Source organism: Neopsephotus bourkii, unplaced genomic scaffold, assembly GCF_033783945.1.
Source record: "Neopsephotus bourkii isolate Nb327-2 ecotype Australia unplaced genomic scaffold, CSIRO-AGI_Nbou_v1 NB_716, whole genome shotgun sequence".
NCBI classification, from domain to species: domain Eukaryota; kingdom Metazoa; phylum Chordata; class Aves; order Psittaciformes; family Psittacidae; genus Neopsephotus; species Neopsephotus bourkii.
The window spans coordinates 2428976-2450014 of NW_026901215.1; the positions used below are offsets into that span (position 1 = coordinate 2428976).

The following is a 21039-nucleotide window of genomic DNA, read 5'->3' on the forward strand; positions in this document are numbered from 1 at the left end:
TCTCCATATTTTACTATCTCCAAGGAAAATTTCCTCCTACACACATGGGGAAGGTAAAAGACATACCCAGAAGGTGACATCATTTCAGCGTGCATGTAAACCATTCCCTTTTTTATCTCTTTCAACTGCAAAGAAGGAGGTAAGTGGGAGGTGGTACAGGTTGAGAGAAGGGAGTCTGGTTCTTCACTTTATATGAACACAAGTTTCTTACGCTGGGAAAGAACATGGAGTCTGAGAGATCTGACAGCCTAAGACAGAACTCAATTAAAAAGTAGCTGACAGGTCATGTCTGGCACAGACTGAATCTTGTCCCAGGCTGTTGCAGTATAGAGGGTGAATTCATTTTGGCTGAGATTTCTCAACTCTTTAGCTTTCACTACCCACTTTAATACATACAATAATTCTCCTCAAATGAATCCTGACCGACAGCTGATCTTTAAGATTAAGTCATCGGATACTTTAATTATGGCTTTCTTCTAAAGGAAGTTGCCACACAGAACAAAGGAACAGAAGGATTTTTTCCAAACCATGTACTATAGCAGTGGTTTATGTACAAATATATGAGTGAGGTGAAATTTAGAATAAATTCTCCACAGTAGAGACTCTTCATTCCTTATTGTGCAGGTAAAAAAAAAGATTCCTGTCTGTGCTTTGGCAGTAAGTTGAATGATATTAAATATTTACAACGCTTTGACTTAAATATTCTCTGATTTACTCATCTAATATCTCTTCCCAGAAACTGTAAAGGAATGTAGTAAGATAAAATTAAATTCCTGAGGAGCTTACAGTACAGAAGCAGTGGGAATGAAGGTTTACTAGGAAAAAAAAAATAAATAATGTCTTTCTGAAAAAAAAAGTTAATTTTAAAATGCTTCTTATCTGACATAATATACATCAAATATTTCACAAAAGTGTGTCATGTGAGAATAGCCAGATATCTGTTGAGTACTCCAGTCCGCCATCTGAGAGAGCAGGCCTCAAAACCTGCAAAGTTCTTCCAGGAAAAGATATTTTTAAAAGTGCCTTTTTTTTTTTTTTTTTCCTCTTTAACTTTATTCACAAGTTTAAGAACAAGCCAAGACATTCTCTTTATAGATTAACAGGTTATGTCTATGCTGCTCTTAAAAAAGTGTATTGAGAGTGGGTAGGAACACCATGTACTCCCTGATATATCAACCTACTATCTATATAGCTGCCTCATTGGATTCTGCAAACAGATGGTCTCTAGGTATGCTGATGTCTCACTGTGGCTGTAGTTTCATAACACATGGCGTCAGCTGGAAAAGCTCATTGCTGGTTCCCAACCATCAGTCCCAGGCTCAGACAGCAGCACATCATTTCCCCAGTGTGTCAGTACCGCTGCGTGTGAGGCCTCTCTCTTACCAAATCCCACAGCCCAGGCTACGCTTACTGTAAATCTGCTCACTGGAGCAAATTTGGGGTAGCCCTCAAGTGACGGTGTTGACAACCAACCTGTAATATGCACAGAGGAATTTGCACTACATGTACACAGGAATTAATATAAACTTTATATTCTGCGAGTCCTTAATTTTATCTTTCTCCCTCTGCCTCTGATTTCACACTTATTTCCTTACGCTTTCCTTACGCAAAAGAGTTAGCATGAGTAGGCAGCACACACATTACTTTTTAGGAAATGTGAGTAGGAGTTTTATACTAAATACTCTTCTGTAATTCCTTAGTTTCCAAAACACATGAACACCTGCCTGTGTGTTTCTTGGTCACACACTATATTAAGAGAATGATGAATTCTTTCTCCTGTTTAACTGAGAATCAGGAGCCATGTGGTATGGGCTTTTAATTATTTTTGACAAATATTTTGGTAGGTAGTGATGGCTCATAGTACAGTAATTCAGCTACACTGAATTACAGTTGAAGTCAATGTTTTGGGTTTGGTTTTTTTTTAAATATGCCTATTCCTATTTCTGAAAGTAGATTATTTTTTGGCTTCAGTATTATATTCTTCCTTAAAACTCAAATCCCATACAGTTTGTCCTAGGAACGACAAATTAGCTTTACCTTCTACTTAATAATTAAATCACCTGAAACTAGAAAGTAGAAGTAGCTGCTGAAGTCCAAACATTACGTAGTCCCAAGTACTTCAGCAGGCCTATCAGTTACTCAAGACTTATGTCTACATGTAGGATAGCATCCATGTCCATTTGTTTGATTGCTATTCGTTATTGGAGTTTTCTAGTAAAAATGACTCAGCAGAGCAAACAATAGCTTAGCCAGCTGACTTACAGCAAACAACACCAATAAATATTAATACAGAGCACACATTCACCCACATACATTTATTACTCTTTTTTTCATTGATCTCTCATAAACATCTACATCCAGCCCAATACTTTCAATTGCATTAATTTTCAGGAAATTAACAAGAGGTCCGTCCTGAAAAGGCGGGTTTCTATAAAACTGCAGCAGCCTCAGATCACTTACAAACTGCAGCTGCTACAGTTTGAATTCAAAGACTATTAAATTAAAGTTAAAACATAAAAATTAGTCACAAGACTGTTTGAAATTTCCAGTTTGTCCAGTGGTGATTGGTTACCTGTTTTGACATAGAAATGGGAAAGCAAGATAAGGTGTTTTACCAAATACAAATAGCATATATCAGATGTTTCTATCAGTCTTTAATCCAAGGAATGTGCCCTCTTTTAATGTAAAATTTAGAGTAATAAGTACACATGGTAATTTCACAACATTATCATAGAACAAAAAAGCAGAAATCATTTATTTATTTATTTATTTATTTATTCTTCATGGTATATATACTGCTTAGACGGTATTGTATGTATGTGCTGAGAAGACAAATCACCAATGCCGTTATTTCCCTAGATTACCCTCCTATTGTAAGCAGTCTCACCAGAATGACTGGTCAGAACTTTTGTGCTGCCGCTCAAACTATCCATTCTCATTTAAATATGACTGTAGTTTTATAAATGCTATTTTCCAAGCAATCAGGAAAATGGTGTCTGCATAAATCTCATTCAGGAAAATAAACTAGCTTGTAAAAGTTATTTCTGTTATTCCATCCCTTAACATTGTTTTGAGTAGTCAGAGACTTGCAGTAACCTGGTATTTAAGGCCTGTCTACAGATTTTGTTTGAATTAAAAGACTGACAATTTTGTGGTAAGGAACTTGTTTCCTTTCCTGTGATAATGTGTTGAGGTTTTGTTGGGTTGGTTTTTTTGTTTTGTTTTGGGTTTGTGGTTTTTTTCCCCCGTTTTTATTTTGGTGAATGTATTTAGCTAACTGTAGCCAGCTACAAGGTTGAACTGTTTTCTTCATTTAAATTAATGAGGATGCTTTCAGCATTCATCCTAACACAGAATCCAGCAGATACTAGTGAATGCAGACCAGGCTTTCCCTGTCAATAGCAAACTATTTGTGAGGACCTCATTTATATGCGTAATTTCACACAACTTTTAATATCTCTTAAGACCAGAGCTCACAACATCTTCATTCAGAGTTCTGAACTCCTCCATTCCCAGCAGTTATCTAGCAATTTGATTTTAATATTTATTCCATGAAGAAGTGACACTAATTCTCTCATTAATCTTCTCTCTTTCAGCAGCCAAGATCTGGAAAGTCACTTCCCATTGATCAGTAGCTTTTAATATAAAACTACAGGTTAGACTGTATGAATGTCACACTGTAGGCATAAGTGTTAATTGCATTTTAAGATGATGATCTTTCTCAGCAAATTGGATCAGTGATGTGCCAGCAAGGACCTGAGCAGTCATTCTCAGAAGAATGTGTATCCAAACCCTAATGCATTTCATAATATATTATGTAGCAAATAGAAGGTCTGTTAAAACGCTTATTAAAGTCTCTGAGGCTGCTAATTTCAGGGCACTTAAATGCAGCCACAACTAGCAGGAAACGTTGCATATAAAAGCTGATGGCATTTTGGAATCCAGGGTTTAATAAAGGCCCAGCCTTAAAAGGAGTAAGTAAGTTACATATGGATCTTTCATCCTCCAAATTAAAAAGACAAGACAAAATGAATGCTATAGAAATATAGGCTATCACTTACCATATCATGGTCTGAAACAGGCCCAAAACTGGTGACGAAGATGTCAGTCTTCACTTCAGTTACACGCTCTGATGAAGCAGGAAATTAGGACAGTGAGTGCCTATCAACAGTCTTCATTAGAGCTAACCACTACAAATTCTCACAATAAATAGAAAAATTATTGGCTTTCATTAGCCATTCTAAAATTGGTCTACAATACAGTCCTGGTAATTTATTGCTTCTCAATGTAATTTCACAGTCAGTATTGTCAGCAACAGCCTTTTTATTGCAGTGGTTTTGAACACAGAACTTTTTGAGACATGGCTTGTGATGCCAAAGTACAGCAGCCATAGCTTTGCTGTTGTGTAAATCTTTTTACTCTGACTAATAAATCTTCTTGTCTGGTAACATAAACAGTGCTGTGTATTTTACACAGTACTCAAAAGTCTTATTGGGTACTCAGCGTTTCTGGGGAAGCTGAATGAAGGTCTCTAATAATTAACCCTGGGCTTAGGAAGTTTGTCTTTTTTATTGAGATGCAGGAACACAGAAGAAAAAGAGAGAAAATGCATCAAGGTGTGTAAAAACATACAGATATTTTATTGGGCATGAGTGAAAAATGGCAGCACTGCCCTTAACTGCAACAAAAAAAAGGAGTTAAAACTTTCCAAATAAATACCAGCTAAACTTATCTACTACAGTTTTTCACTTATGTATAAACATTATAGTTTGTAAATATTCAAGGTTGTTTTTAAACTGACACAGGCATTAACAACAGTAAATTTCTCAAGCTACTGGATTTTTTTAATAGGTCTCAATGATAGGTTGGTGTAAATGATGATTCAGAAATCTAGAACATGTACATAACACAGATTATATGTATTTACTATGCCATAAAGCTGGACTTCTCTGTGATTTCAAAGATGTACATTTGCTCCATGGCACAATGCCCTTGTCCACTTCAGAAGGATATAATGATTTTAGTCGTCACAGATGCTGAGCCTGAGACACCTAAAATGGTGCTGATCTATTGTTAAAAGTCACTTTGAGAAACACAGTTTAACCTTCCTCTTCCTCTCCTTTCCTCCCCTGCTACACGCACTTTGGAACATCCTGGTATTTTCTAGGCCACACATCATGAAATATTCACCCAGGATGGCATGTATCAAAATCACTCTACTGATTTAAATATAGCCACAGGGAGTAACACCACCTGGAGGCATAAATTCAAACAGCTAACCCCATCAGCTTTCAGAATTTACAGTGATGTAAGTCTGAATACATTTACTATAGTGCTGTACAAGCTAGCATGGAGGTTTTAGTAGAAATTTCAAATATGGAAGGAGTGATACATTCTCAAATAACTTTAAAAAAAAAAAAAAGAGAGAGAGAGAAATTTAGAATATGAGAAGTAATCCTAAAGAAAAAAGGCTTACAGAGAAGTACAGGTATACTAAGCAAAAGTCATGCAGCAAGCAAAAACTTTCATAAGATTAAGAAATGCATCTATGTAGCTATCTGTATAATGCTATTTAAATATTTTAAAATAACTAAATTTAAAACCTAGTATAATGCAACCTTCTGATTTCAAAAGGCTTTGGACTGCTAAAATATGATTTGTTCCATCTAATAAGAAACTTCTGACAGAAGTGAAATAAGGAGTCAAGATTAAGCAACCAGTAACAATATACATCTCTGTATTTAATGAAAAAGTTCTAATGAGAATCAGTGTTTTACAGGGCACATGCAGGTTTTTCACTTTCATTCAAAACGTCTACAAATTCTAAATATATATATGTAAGCAGTTTAATATAAGTGTTTGATATAAATACAATAAAATATCTCCTTTTGTGAGACAGCAATAATCAACATATAATATTGGACCTGATTCTACTGCCATTCTAAGTAATGCCCCAAATGAGAAACGTTTTCTGTTAGTAAGTTAATGCAAAAATTAGATGGTAGCAAAGTAATCTCCAGGAATCATTATAAAGGTTAAAGTATGAAGTTTCTGATGTGCTACACATAATCACAGAAAGTAAAATACTATAATGTGACTGAATTGCTGATAATATTGTTTTTGTGCTTTATATCTGTGACTGAGATGTGTACAAGCTACAGTGACTATTGACAAAAGCATGGGATAGGTGAAATTTCTTCCTTGGCTGTCCAGTGAAATTAATGTGTGACCGTAGCATTGTTTATAAGCTTTAGAGAAATTTAAGTAATCTCTTGAAAGCTAATTGGCTGTGATCTTAAAGAAGTTCTTAGTGAGAATTTAACCTTCTATTACTGGAAGAAGCATATGGCTGTCCAGAAATTGCTTGGCTTGGAAGAAAAGTATTCTCTCCTTCAGCCTATCACTTTAACAACAGTTCAAGAGGCTATGATCTTGTCTGAAACAGCTGGCAGAAAAAGGACATTGATATTTCACAAGGTCCAGTGGAACATTGCTGAATGGATTCTTTTTAAGTTCCAGCTACTGAATCACCTTTTCTTTAGACTGAGAAACTAATAGTATGAAATCTATTAGCGTTTTACATCTTGAAAAGAGAAACTCATATGACTTTTTTTCAAGATCCTGACTGCCTGTTTCTCCATCTCTTTTCAATGGAGGCACTGGTGTGATTAGGGGAGAGAAAGACACTAGATCCTCAGGCACAATCCATCATCCTTCAGTAGTGTAAACTTGAGTCTCAGCTCTGAGTGAGCCTCTAATATAACATAACTGACTGATTTACCTTGCACAAACAAAGAATATGCTGTTTGAATCAGTGGCATATTATGAATTCTAGCTTTTGGAGACATATGGTCAATCACTCTGAGAGCACAAAATGGAAACCAAAGACTTTGGCAGTAAGATGGAAGATTTCCAAGGGAGTGGAAAAATGAGTGATGCCTTTCATTTCTGTATAACATTGAAGATATTTTAAGTGGCATGTAAGGCATAAGTAATAATAGAAAATTCAGACTGTGAACTCAGAAGAGATTGTGTTTTCTTCATACTGATTACACTTTTGCAGAGCATCTAATCCCAGTTCTCTTCAAATGCAGATAAAGCACTATACACATCACCAAATGATTTATTTTTTCTTTGATATGTACCTCTTTATCAAGAGCAATGAAAAATTGTGTATGAACACACAGGAAAAGATTAGCCCCTCCAAAGCCATATGGAAGTTTTGAGATTTATGTTTACTGTTTTACTAATTAGATGATTCAACTGTGCTTTGTTAAGGGCTTCAAAAGTTGTGAGTCAACCTTGTACAGGACATGTGTTTACTCATACAGTTGGGATTTATATTTAGAATCAAGGTTAACCATGTTCAGTCTGCAGCTTGATTAGCATGGGAAGGCTTAAACTATACTTCAAATGCCCAGATGCATTTTTTTCAGGAGCCTCAGCTCCTGAGCTGTGGTCAAAACCTTCACAATATCCTTAAGAACTAGAGAAAATTATAAATCATTGAACAAAACAAGCTCAGATCAAGAGCTGATCTCACTGCTAAGGATAAAGCCACTGCTTGTAAAGACATGCTAACCTGTCTCTTGATTACAAAACCTACCTCATGAACCAGGACTAAGTAATACAGAGATATCTGTAGAAAATGTAACAATTCCAGAAAAAAAAAAAAAAACAACACAAAAACACAAGGTAATTAATGACTTGCTAATTTTACTATAAAACAACCATAGGGTTCAGTAAAATAGCAACTGATTACCACACCTTGGCACTCTGGAACACAGCCTCAGGCAATTGATCCACATATAGCTATGAAAACAGCAGTCAGTGTCAACTACTGTAATTTTACTGTTTACAAATACTGTGTTTTGCTAATGATGCCAGACTAACTTAAACTCTCAACATTAATAACAATAAATATTTTGATTTAAACTCCCAGGGAGCTCATTAGTGCTAGAATTGTGATTGGATTACAAATTGAGAATAAAAATAAGAAATACAGATTTATTTAAAAGGCAGGAAATGAGCCTATTTATCATAGGAAACTATATATTAACTGTTTCCCTTTCAGACCTGCTGGTATTTGAGCATAAGGCTCATTTGAATTGCATATTTTGGTGGTTTACATTAATTCCATCTCATTTGGTAACGCACATGTTCCCGCTGCATGTTTGGTGTGTGCTACAGTTATTAAAATGGAAAAGACTTCTCCTATGGTTTTGAAGGAGAGGAATTTGGATTCCTGTATAGCGTACTCTATTACTGCTGAAAAAAGTCACGTAGACTAATCACCCTGGCTGCATCCTGTGACGTATTTTGGTTTACGAACCACAACAAATACACGCATAAGGATTTTGTGGTGCTGCATTTGTAAAAGTAGAAACCAAAAGGGAGAAGTGTGTGCTGTCTTATGATTACCTGCTATAGTCTGTGCTTCAGTCAAGGGTTTACTGAGAGCTGTGCAGTGTCATGGCAGCTTTCCCTATGACAGGGCTGTTCATATTCCTCCGACCTCCCTATTGTTGTATTAGATCAATTTTCCTAGGGTCTTCTGTGCCTTTTTACAGTTGCCTTTACATCAATGTGGTGTCTACAGACTGGCAAAAAGACCAAAATTGGCCCTTTCAGTTTTTATGGAGTACAGTATAGCATCTAGTCCTTTTTTACTTAAAGAATTATGTGTAGGAGGTCCAGTATTGGACTCTCTTTTAATTTAGGGTAGAAACATTTATATTTAACTGAATTTTTATTATACATGTAGACAAAACCTGTATTTTCCTTAGACTTTAAGTTAGCCCATATACGAGTCGAAATTCAACAGTTTCTATTTGGACCTCAATCACCAAGAGATAAGTTTATAATATATTTATAGATAATGATCTCATGAAAACTGAATTCTAAAGCCTAATTAACATAATACTGTCAAGTTTATTTTCCATCACTATAAACATAAGCATTCTTTGGAAGCGATGAATTGCCGGGATGGGCTGATGTTCCACTTAAGAATAGTCACACTCAATTTTGATAAACATCACACAGGAGAGGTCAACAAATAGCTTTTACTGATAGCATAAACCGAGTATAACTCTGTTCAATACTTAGGTAATGTGGATAATCTACTTGGGGTGATCTAATAGGCATTCATCCAAACTGTAAATGCAAGTTTCATTTTAAAAGATTCTTGTTTGCCTTATCAAACCCTCTCTTAGTTCTGTATTGAGCAACCTTTCCACTACAAAGTCTGTCTCAAAGGGATAAACCACATTTACAATTGAAAGGTCACAGACTGTGTGGTATCCTTTAGTTTTAGAGAGGAGATGTGTGCACTGCAAAAGTGATAGCTTTGAAAAAAATCTGTAACTGCACCTGAATTCATGTTTATAAATCTCAGCAACAGTACAACCAACATGCCCTGTGCAAGCCTGGTGAAGCCACATGAAGACAACCCACAACAAAAGGCAATGGCATAGCCATTTCTCTGAAGAACTTGGGTTTTCCACCATTTTTTTGTTTCTTTTCAAGTCTTTTAAATTCCCACTCTAAATATAGTAGCTTAGTAGGAGAGGTCACCAAACACTGAGATGAAATTTCCTTATTTAACTCCTTCCCAGCACAATCTGATCCTTTATTTTGTACAGGATTGTGTATTTGAAAAGAGAACAGCATCTTTATTATCAGGATACTTTTTATCACCTCTGGTTCTAGGATCCAGATATTTCCCACAGAAAATTATGCTATTACCTAAATGACTTCACTGTTCATTTTTTCTTTTAATGTCTAACATGATTTCTTCTTTTTTCAGCTTCAATATTTTACTCTCTGCAGTTCCTCCTCCTTGCTTTTTGTAAATTATTATCTTCTCATAGAGTTAATAGTTGTCATCTAGTATGATTCAGAACATTTTTACATTCATTTTTTAAGTTTTATTTTCCAGGCACAAATAACTGTAAATGTAGTTATTTGTCCATGTTTATGGATGGGTATAACAGATGCTATTTCCTGGCAATGTCTGAGTAAGTGACTATGCCCACATATGAAGGAGGCAAACATCTAAATAACATAATTTATATCAGTAATTATTGATAGGAGGTGTAAATGTGCCAATGTGTAACACAGTGCTGTGTGTTTCTTTTAAAGAAAAATCAAATTAATTTTAGCTACAATGCCATTTTTAAAATAATGACCATATTCAATCACTGTAACTTTTCACTCTGGGCTACCTACTCCTTTATTTATTTATTTGTTTGTTTGTTTGTTTGTTTGTTTATTCTTGTTAATAAGGAATGACCTCTGTTTAACAGCAAAATGCTCAGAGCTACTCAGTTAATTTCAGATATGGCCTTACTGGGTTATCTGAACAATAATAATTTTTATTCCCATAACCTTTAATGGAGCATATGCATGTTTTATTTTTCCTTTAGAAGTAATATTCCAAAAGAAGATCTGAAAAAAGGAAAGGAAGGATTTAATATTAATTTAACACTGATTCCATGCATACTGAAAGAGTGATTCAAAATTCAGCACCTCTAAACTTTTCATTATCTTAATGCTCCACCTTTTAACCTGGCTTCCCAATGAATATGTACTATAGCTCCAACTTTGTAATGAGATCTCTTCAGGATCTTGTTCCTGGCTTCATGGTGCCTCATCTGCCTCACCAGGATATTTATTTAAAACTATGAATCTGTTCATCACACTATAAGTTTGCAAACTTAAGATAGACAAATATCATGGCACTTATTTCAAAAAGGAGGAAATTACTCTTATAAGTAAGGAGAACCATATCAAGATCAAACCCCTTTCACAGTTCGATACAATTTTTCAGTAAACATACCATTTTGTCACTGAATTTTTCATGCATAAACACAAGGGAAGAGAAACAAACTGACTGAAGAAACTGTCATTTACTTTTTCTTCTATAGGTGGGAAAGAGAGAAATTGGTTCTCTTTTCTGTTTCATGCATAGAATTCTGTTTTCTGTAGGCGTATATATTTGAAAAGCTGCACTAAAGAAGGAGAGGTCCTACAGGGATAAACAGTTTTTTGTAATATGCCCCGTTCTGTAGAAGAAAGTGACTGTACCATGCAATGGGGTACTTCATCTATTGTTGATGAAGGCATACAAAGACATAGAACAGGATAGATATTTCTTAGATATTTCTGGATAACTGCAAGAGTGCTGTGGTGTAATCAGTGCTACACAGATTACACCAGTAGGTACACCAGTGTAAAATTCATTAATAGAACATATATATATATATATATATATATATATGAGGGTCTCTAATCTCTTAAATTCTCTGATAGCCATGTCACAATTAATATGAAATGAATTCGACCTAATTACATATATCTAAACATGATACTATATTTGTGCCTTTCTTAACTTTCTCTTTAAAGTAGATAAAAATCATGTTCTGACTGAAATATTTAAGACATCCCTGATGTTGGGAAGAAAAATGAAATCATCGCTTTTACATTTAATTTTAACATTTCCAGCAACAGACAATGCTATAACTGAAGGCTATTGAACTTCCAACTCCAAAAACATTGCTTTATTTGATATATTGATTTAGATTTCTCACTAGATATTTTTCCATATGGAACATTTCAGAATACATTTCCACATTATACCAAGTGTCTAAATCAAATGTGTCAGAATTGAGTCATCTTGAGGTTCTTAGCTCATATTAGGCACCTTAGCAAGAAGGTTTTTCAGAGGTGAATTTCAAAATTCCTGAGCAAACCCTTTAATTATAAATTGGTACCAGAATTGAAAGCATGTTAGATGTTTGTCTCTAGTGTCTGAAATATATAATTTATGTCTTTTGGATAACATATTATTTAACACTTAAAAGACTAAAGATACTTCTTACTATATTTTATTTTAAACATTAATTTACTACCCAAAATTTGATCAGATGTGGGATTTTTTATAACAGATAAATTAAATTTACTCTGTTGAACTGGCACCATGAAACTATAATGTACTAAGCAACAGGGAAATCGTGATATTCGAGGGGTTTGGATAAAGGCAGGAACATGCAACACAATTCAGAAAGGGAGGGATGCAAAGATTATTTAAACTTCTCTAACCTTTGGTTAGAGAAATTATTCCAGCACTGCCTTCCCTCGATCCCATATTTCCCATGCTCCACTCATTTTTGCTTTTAACTGATAGTGATGCAAATAGCTATTAAAATTTGTGAAAAGACTCAGTTCCTCCTATAGAAGCAGTTACATTAAACAATCTTGCTCTCGTGATCAAATTTTAGCTGGACTGGGTGATCCTTTAATGAAGTATTCAGACCCGTTCTCCCAGTACACCCTTGAAGTCTGGTTTCAGAAATACAGATAGAAACACACATATGTAAAACTCTGTACAGATGTTCTTGGTTCTCTACTCTGCAATCCAGAGAATGAAAGAAAATCCTTTCCCTGCAGCTCCCTTTGTTTGCTTTTCTAGTAACAGTTCAACAAAACATAATAGCTACAAAACTCATATAAGAAGTCATCATATGCTCAAAATTTTCCTGTAGACATGTACCAGACTCTACACAGTTTGCAAAGTTTCATTTATTTATGGCCTTCTCTGCTGTTTATTTTCTACGATACAGTAGCTGACTGAACAGTTGCATTAATCAAAGGAGCATTTATTTCTAAACCAGACTAAGTGTTTACAAGTAAGCAGGCAAAAGTACTGGTAGATAAAAGTAAAAAGTGATTCTTATTTTGTTGTGTATTACCTGAAATGGCACACAAAAACTTAGACGAACACATTTAAAAATGCATTAATAACAGAATTTTATCTTTGGCCATTCCTTGAAGTCAGTGAAGACAAATCGTTGAAGAAGTTGGCTCACAATTCAAGAACTGTTGCAAGGTGATAGCCTCAAACCATAGGATAAGCTTACCCTTAATTATCTTCCATTTCATCCTCAGGAGATGGTTTAAAATTCTAATGTAATACACTGTTCTTCTTATAATGCAATCCCTCTGAGAGCTATTACATGGTTGAAGTATACTTTGTGGGGTGGGTTGCTCTGTTTTATTTTAACTGATGAATCCAAAAGGAAAGATAAAAAAAAAATCTGAAAGAAATAAATCCAACTTTTCCATGCACCAGAAAGACAGGTTTGTGCCTGTGTGTTCAGAACTTTCACGTTTGTGGACAACAAGCTTTTAAGACCTAGTTTGGGGATTTTGTCAGAGCAGAACAAATCAGAGGGAACTTAGGGATGCTGATAAAGACAATACCTTCACAACAAGGTTTTTAGAAATATGGAATTGCTATGTGGTTTTAAACCTTTTTATGGATTCAGCACCAAGAGCAGAAGAAAAAAGACATTTTTATCAAGCTGTGAAGACGAAATGTTAGAGAAACAAATGCTGACATACCTAACTAGAAAAAAAATCTTATAAGCTTCTCTGAGACTTTTATGGCTAAGGCTGATTGATGCTTTCACTTCTAAAATGAAATCTTCTCATGAAAGTAGTCATAGATAGATGTGCTATTTAGGCCTGATTCATAAACTTGTCATTTGTCAGGTCACAGGTTATATTATATTATATTTTATTCTTCACACAATTTAATACATATTCAGAGGTCTTCTTGAATCGTGAACTATTTTCTTGTTTGGGGTGTAAGTGTGAGAAAATCAAGTATGTGAAAAACAGAGAAGGCATGGCATTTTTGAAAAGATGGATACTGCATGTCAGCATTATTTTAAGTGTATATAGAAACAGAATTGGAACAAGTATGTAATAGGAAAATAGCATTGTTTTACCTAACACATAACCTTATATAAAATTATAATACAACACACCTCCCAGTCCTGGTCTCAAGCGGTTGTCATAGCCATCCAGCAGACGATCCAATATTCTGGTAAATACTGTGGTATTGTCTTTAAGTTCATCTTGTGATGAGGTTTGTCCATAGCTGAAATACAGAACCATGAAGACTGAAAAACAGTAATTCACCAATAAGCTTAAAAAGCAATTCAAAATTCTGTTTAATCTTGCTTATACAGGGTTTACATTCACAATATCTCCCCCCTAAAACAATACTGTAGTCTTTATAGGGTTCTTTCACTGACACATTTTCTTCTTAAATAGTACATTTTTTTGTAAAATCCTTGAAAATCAGTGCCTCTCTATAAACAGTGAGCAAATGGAATGTCAGTTCCTCAGTGTTCATCTCATTATTCATTAATGGTTATAATGTTCTATGTGTTCCTCAGGAAAAGGCTCATTTGTCAGCAAAAGATAACGTGTTTAATTCATAATAGTTATAAAGGGTTTGCATACGAAGAAAGATACAGTAATTTAGAACATTGACACTTAAGTACTGAAATAAACTCTAGAATAAGGATAAAACAAAAAATACAGAGATGCTTACCTTATGAATATAGAAGACAGTCAAGTGAGTATTCATTTTCAAGATATAATTTTGCTTTATTTCCTATTTTCCTTTAGCAATTAGATTTGGGGGAATATGTCCAACTTTTCCTTACAAATGTGTAACAAAACCATCTGTGGATATGGAAATCTCTTATGTCTATCAAGCTTCACTTACGGATCCTTTATGTGTATCTCTAACTCAGGCAAGGGTCCTAAAATTTTTCTTGAACAAGGATCAAATTGAGCTCTTTGAGCTCAGCTACCAAAATCTTATTTTCATCAATATAAATTGAATGGAATCCTTGGGCTTAATGGTTTCTGTCTGCTGTAGGTTACATCAGAATCAACCTTTTTCTTAAATCTGAAACTTTTACCTGTCATAGATGATTCTCTTAATCATAGATTACAGTTGTCTTAAAGCCAAACCCAGCATTGTTTTTTTCATTCATTGCTGGGAATACTTCCATTATAAATCTGTGTAGTCATCATGACCAAAAGCAAAACCAGTGCTTTCCAAAACATCATTTTGTTTCAAACATTGCTACTGAATTGGATAACCAGTAGAGTGCCAAAACCTGTTGTTAGGATTGGGTCTAGTCACAGAAGTGATCCTTCCATTGGGCAGCTTGTTATCCATACAGCTACGGCGGTCTGCAGCTCTCAGTGCTCTGCTAGTTGTTCCTGCTCTGACCAGCAAAGGCCGTCTTATGAGGAATATACTGTTACACAAAATTATCTCGTTCTATTGAAATGCCTACAAAATTATTTTCTGTTAAGCTTCATCAAACATCGTTTATGTATCACATGTCTGATCCACTTGTATTTAATACAGAGAGAAGGAGAAAAGATAACCTGAATGTAGGTGCTCTGGAAATGCTTCCAGGCTATTTTGCAATACAGGTTTGAATACGTAACACTACAAATTTAACCAAGTTTCAGAACAGACACTCTCAGAAGTTTTACTAACTTTTGTTTATTTCAGTAGGGTGTGACTTTGTAGAGAACAATATTCAGGGGTTTTAATGCATATAGAACACTGTTTCTAATGAAGAGACAAAATCTTTAACAGTTTTAAAAAATACTATTAATCTCGTCTAGACATATCATATAATTTTGCTTTAAAAAGGGTTGATTTATATTTATTTTTCATACCTACAGTTGAATTTTAAGTCACAGTCATTAACATTTCTTTTTCTTTTATGCTTTCTATATGTTACCAAATAGCAAGTTCTCCTGCTGTCTCTAGTGAGCATTATCTTTCAGAGGATCATTCCTCATACGCCTGATGTAGAACTGCAACACAGGCCTTTTCACTGGATTAAATCTTACATTAACACTCATTGTCAATAAACAAGCTGCTGTACATACATATCTCAAGGATAGTAGAAGGTCATCAGAATTAAGGTGGCAAAAGGATATAAAAAGACTTCAGAAATTGTAGTGGTAAATAAATGAGCATGTTTGCAGAAAAGGCATCAGGAAGATGGACTAGTGGCAGTGCAGTGGGCAAGGATGCAACCAAATGTACCGCTTCCATTCTGGGTGTCACATTTGTCAGTACCCTTACCTGTTCTTCCCACCATTTTGTCAGAGGTAAAAAGCACCCTTAGGGCTGGTTTTAACTGACATATGGTCACAACAGGAAGAATCTGAACATTTGTGTACATACAAAGTGAACTGTAACTCCAGAGGGATTGTGATTTTTAATTCAAAACACATATATTAAAATAGTCCTAGTGCTGCTTTTTATGACAAGAAGAATGATATGGGAAGGCTGCATTTTTCTATATCACAGACACTTCTAATTCATCATTCTCTTTTATCTTAAAGGATTAACAGCACTCCAGAAGAATAGGCAAGGGAAGTTACTATGACACAATGGTTTTAAAAACAGATATATTTCATGTAAGGTGTGTACATTTTGAGAGAAAGGTGACTGCAAGCGATTGTGTTTTCATATTAAAACACAGTATAATAAAAAAACTGTGCACTAACTCCATCTACAGGTCATTATAATAGTGACATGCCATGTAATCTTTAAACACTAGTCCAATGCAGTTAAATTCTCACTTCAAAAATGCACATGCATACCTTAAATATATAATAAATACATTTACACATGTATATGTACACATAACTATACAATAACCATGTTTCCACAAAATTCTCTAGCTAGGCCAGATGAAGTACTTCATGAATACTTTGAATCTCACTTTTCTTAATATATTATCAAAATAAAGGTATTACTTCTAAAGTGCCATGTTTATTCAATGCAATTGTTACATGAATCACCTGATTTTATTCTTTTCTTTGTAGAGGAAATGCTTGTACAGATGAACCTTTGCCCACCCCAGTCTAGCAAAAATCTGCAAGCTAGCCAGAAGGTAAGTTTATCTAGAGCTGCAAATGCATAAGGAGACACTATGGAGGTCAAGGCGCAAATACACCTTTTCGGGATCACTGTTGACAATATGTAATTTCTAGTGCTTTTTGGTTATTAGGTAACATTATTGATTGGACTTTAATATGTTTAAAATACAGAAATATGTCTATGCATCTTCTTAAATATCTTTACTGGATTCCGAATTGCAGAGAGTACTTCAAGTGTACTCTAAACTCCTTGACGATCTTTAGTCAACTTACTAGTTGTTAGGTGAGGTGTTGTATGATTACAAATTGTTCTTAATACTGATGCTGGTTTTAGATTATGATTTCAATATATATTCCATACACATTCAGTGCAGCATGGTCTTTCAAATACGAACTCTTACAGGGTTTGAGCTTACAGATTCTCCTTCATCCAAGCAGTCTCCCTTTGCTAGGATGGTCTACTTAAGATTTGCAAAAACAGGTACTAAGTTAGGACACAATCCTGACCAACAGACAAGTAAAAGTTTTGCCTCTTCTTGCAGGGACAATAAAGTTACTAAATAGCATTTAAATGAGGTTAAAAAAAAAAAGACTTGATTACACTTTTTATTTTTCCTTTAAAGAAACTTGTATTTCTGAGCAGTCATTATCAGAGTAAAAAGGATTGCACAGGTGTTTAAGAGGTATTTCAATTTGTTTCAGAAGGGCTTTGCTTTTTTTCTTCACAATATCTAAAAAGAGATGTTATGCAAACAAATTGTAGTTTTCTTTCAGACTTCCTTTGGTTATATTTAGCTGGGATTTGAATAGGGATTAACCTCCCCCCAGTACACGTAGTAGTAGTGCAGCCCATGCAGTACTTGTCTCACGCTGCTGTGTTAAGTTAAATGTTCCAAAAATATGTTAGTGCATTAAAAAATATCTCCCCACCTTCTTTCAGTCAGTGCATTCAGGAGGAGGCTCCAGGCCCAGAGGCAGTCACAAAGCACCAGGAATCTCTTCATGGTGGGCTCTGAAACTAGAAGGAAAATAAGCATCAACAAACAGGTACTGTGAAAAAATGTCCAATTTAGGAAACTTTTGCAGAATAATTTGATGTCAGGCAATGACCTCACAATGCTACAGCTCCTGTTATCCAGAATAAGGGAGCATGGCCTTGGCTGTTCTCATTTACCTTTTACTTTTAGACAGAGGTTTAGGGTGGGATTTATTTTGCAGTAAGGGCGTATTCCTGTTTGCATTATTCTTGAATTTAAACAAAACCAGTTGTGAGTTAAAGCTGCTGTTCCCAAACTCTGTACCAATTCTCAGTCAGTTCCCTCCTATGTTGAAAATGTGACAAGGAGCCTCCATAACATTTCCAGATAACCAAGTGTAACTGGTTTTTGTTTGGCTTGAACCAGCCTGAGTACTTCCAGACCTCTTGGAAGATGTCAGTGTGTGGTAGTGTGACTCGGGAGAGAGCGGTGCTTCCCTCACAGCCACTGCTTTGCTTTGATGTGGCGGAAGCAACTTCTTACAGATATTACTACTCTTCCCTGAAATAGTGGCATCAGAGCAGGAGTAAAATGATCAGATTCTGACTCTGTGATCTTCTACTACATATGCACACTAATATTTTTGTTGGGCTAAAGGGCACAATTCATAATCAAACCATGTGCTGACAACCTACACACATCTCCTACCTCTCTACCAGTCTCTGCTGCTAGGAAATGCTTTTGCATTAGCAGCCTTCTCATCTCTTCCAGTCCTCCCTCCAGACTTCCCTGAGTTACTGTCATTTACCTTTGAGTAAAAAGTAACACAACTTGGGTTTCTTTCGCTTTCTAATAAACCATAAAATACAAAGTTAACTGGTATTTGTGGAACCCGTGTTCCAGATTCAGCTGATCGCCTGGGAGATGCTGCAGGTCCCTTTACTTATCTGTGTGCTGGAATCCATATGATTTTTAGTATTCATTACATTAAAAAGGGCAACAAAATAAGAAGTCTGTATTCCCCCCCCCCCGGCAGTGAATTGGGGCTTTTTTAAATGCCTGAGAAAGCAAAGCACTGTACGTGCAAATGTTGTTGTATCTTTAAATAAAGCTACCCCAATTCACTGCACACTCTCAGGGACAATTTGAATCAATAAAATATCATTACAAAGCGGCATGTAAGCAATGAGATATAATTAATGCATTTATAGCCAAATGATCGGCAGATAAGCATGGAATGGGGCTGAGCTAATCTCACTGGGTAGCAAAGAGCTGGCTGTGACTGGGAAGCATGGATAAAGATCTTCAGGGACGAGACTGCATCTTAACTTGCCCTGTAACCAGCCCCCTTACAAAGGGAAAGGCAACAGCTGTAGCTTCAAAAATCGCCTTCTCCCGGTCCTGCCAACTTCTGCCTTTGCAAAAGGCTCCTCGGGATAAAGAACGGAAAGTGAATTATTCCCAACTATCTTGATCTGTTGAGCTCCATGCTTGCCCCCCTCCCTTCACCACCCCCCACTTCAATAAACCCATACAGGCGCTATAAATCCTGGAGAAGGAAAGTTTCTTGCAGCTAGAGAAAACAAATGTTAGCAAAGACTTTAAAGGAGCATTGGACCCCCGCAGCCCCCCAGCCCCTGGTCGCCAACTACCCGCACCGCCTGGGGAACCAGCTCGGGTGTTCCCATTCAAAATGGGAGAAAGATCCACGTTTTGGGAGAATGTCAGCAGCGCCCGCTGGAAAAAGAAAAAAAAAAAAAAGGGAAAAAAATAAAAAGGAAAAAAAATTAAAAACAAAAACGGGGGGAACAAGGGCACATTTTGATGCAGTTTTGAGTCCCGGTGGGAGATTTGCCCATCTCTGAGGCGCAAATCGAGACTTGTTTTCCTCCCGGCATTTCAACTTTGTATTTCCCCCTCACCCCGAGAAAGCCACCCCTCCCACCGCCTCCCGCGGAGGGGGAAAAAGGGGAAAAAAAAAAAAAAAGAGCCCCAACCCCAAAAAAACCTTTCCCAAGCGACCGGTGGAAATCAGTCCACGCTAAAAAATAAATAAATAAGACAAATTACAATGCCCATCGATCGCTGCGGATTTTCAGGCTGGAGGGATAGGGAATAAAAATCCCACCGACCCGGCGGTACCTGCGGAGAGGGGAGAGGAGCTGCCTGCGCGCCTGGACGCGGTGCCCGCAGCCGGGAGCGCCCGAAGGGGTGCGGGTGTGTGTCTGCGCGTCCGTCTGCGTGCGGGGCTGCGTGCGCGGGGTGCGAGCGAGCGGCCGCCCTTACCGGAGCCCCTCGGGCGCGGGTCCGCGGCGCAGCTGCCCGGCTCTGCCCGCCCGCGCGGAGGCTGCGCGGCTCCCGCTCCGCCGCTCACTCCGCCTCAGCCATCGCCGCCGCTCCGCTCCTCCGGGCGCAGCACCCGAATTTCTCTTCCCAATATTCCGACCGCCGCGGTACAACAAAAGCTTTCTCTTTACCAAGACAGTAGTAATACGTCCCAGGGTAAACCGGATGTGAAATAGGCTGTGACTTCATGCCAGAGAGATTTTATTTTAGAAAGGAAGGTGGTACCAAGCTCTCATCTAGAGACCAATCCGCCCATTTTTTATATGCAGCACAATTTAACTTCCAGTGCTCTCGCCCTAATCCCTTTCTCTCTGGCTGCAGACTCAAATCCTTCTACAATCTGCAGCGTTATTATTATTTGGGGGGGAGGCTGCGCGGCTGGGGGGAGGCAGCACTGGGATTCTTTAGACACTTGCTTTCACAAAACAGTCTATTTTAAGGGTCGTACATTAAAAATATAACAGATCTGCCTTAGCGTTCAACCTTTGATCAAATATTTCATCGCGGCATACATATGAATGAAGACTAGCTGTGAATGTAGAGGATGCAGTACCATGCATGTGCGTCTATAGACTGTGCATACCTACGGAGCCTAGCCTGTGCATGTACCCAGACAGGGAATGCTGTGCAATCCTAATTAAACCCAGGTAACATGCATTTGGAGCGAGACCGGGAGGCGATCCGCTCCAGGACCTGGTGGCTCTCCTACACTTCCACTCGCCTTTACCGGGTGGGTGCCACCTCTGCCCGCAGCGGCCCCAGCGCTCTGCGAGGGGGCTCCCGGTCCCCGCGGGGCCACCGGGCAGCCAGCGGCAGTTCTGCCTCCGGCCCCCAGGAACCGATACCGGGCCGAGGCCGGGACATCCCTCCCGTCCCCCGGTGCCCGCTGCAGGAGAGGCGCTCCTGGGTGCCCCACTTCCCTCCCCCGGGTCGTGCGTGGTGG

At 37.2% G+C, this 21039-nt stretch overlaps 1 protein-coding gene across 3 annotated transcripts in view; it reads right to left on the reverse strand.

The window, feature by feature from the left end:
* Nucleotides 1-20426, reverse strand: part of GABRA1 (gamma-aminobutyric acid type A receptor subunit alpha1) — a 43191-nt gene extending 22765 nt beyond the window's left edge. The window contains exons 1-4 of one of the 3 annotated variants that reach the window (XM_061354079.1): nucleotides 20228-20426; nucleotides 17704-17785; nucleotides 13830-13942; nucleotides 4062-4129 (exon numbers count right to left, since the gene is read on the reverse strand). In XM_061354079.1, coding sequence (XP_061210063.1) covers nucleotides 4062-4129; nucleotides 13830-13942; nucleotides 17704-17785; nucleotides 20228-20285 — 321 coding nt within the window. In that variant the 5' untranslated portion in view covers nucleotides 20286-20426. The other 2 variants (XM_061354080.1, XM_061354081.1) reach the window with 2 other exon arrangements.
* Between the last annotated feature and the right edge of the window lie 613 nt (nucleotides 20427-21039).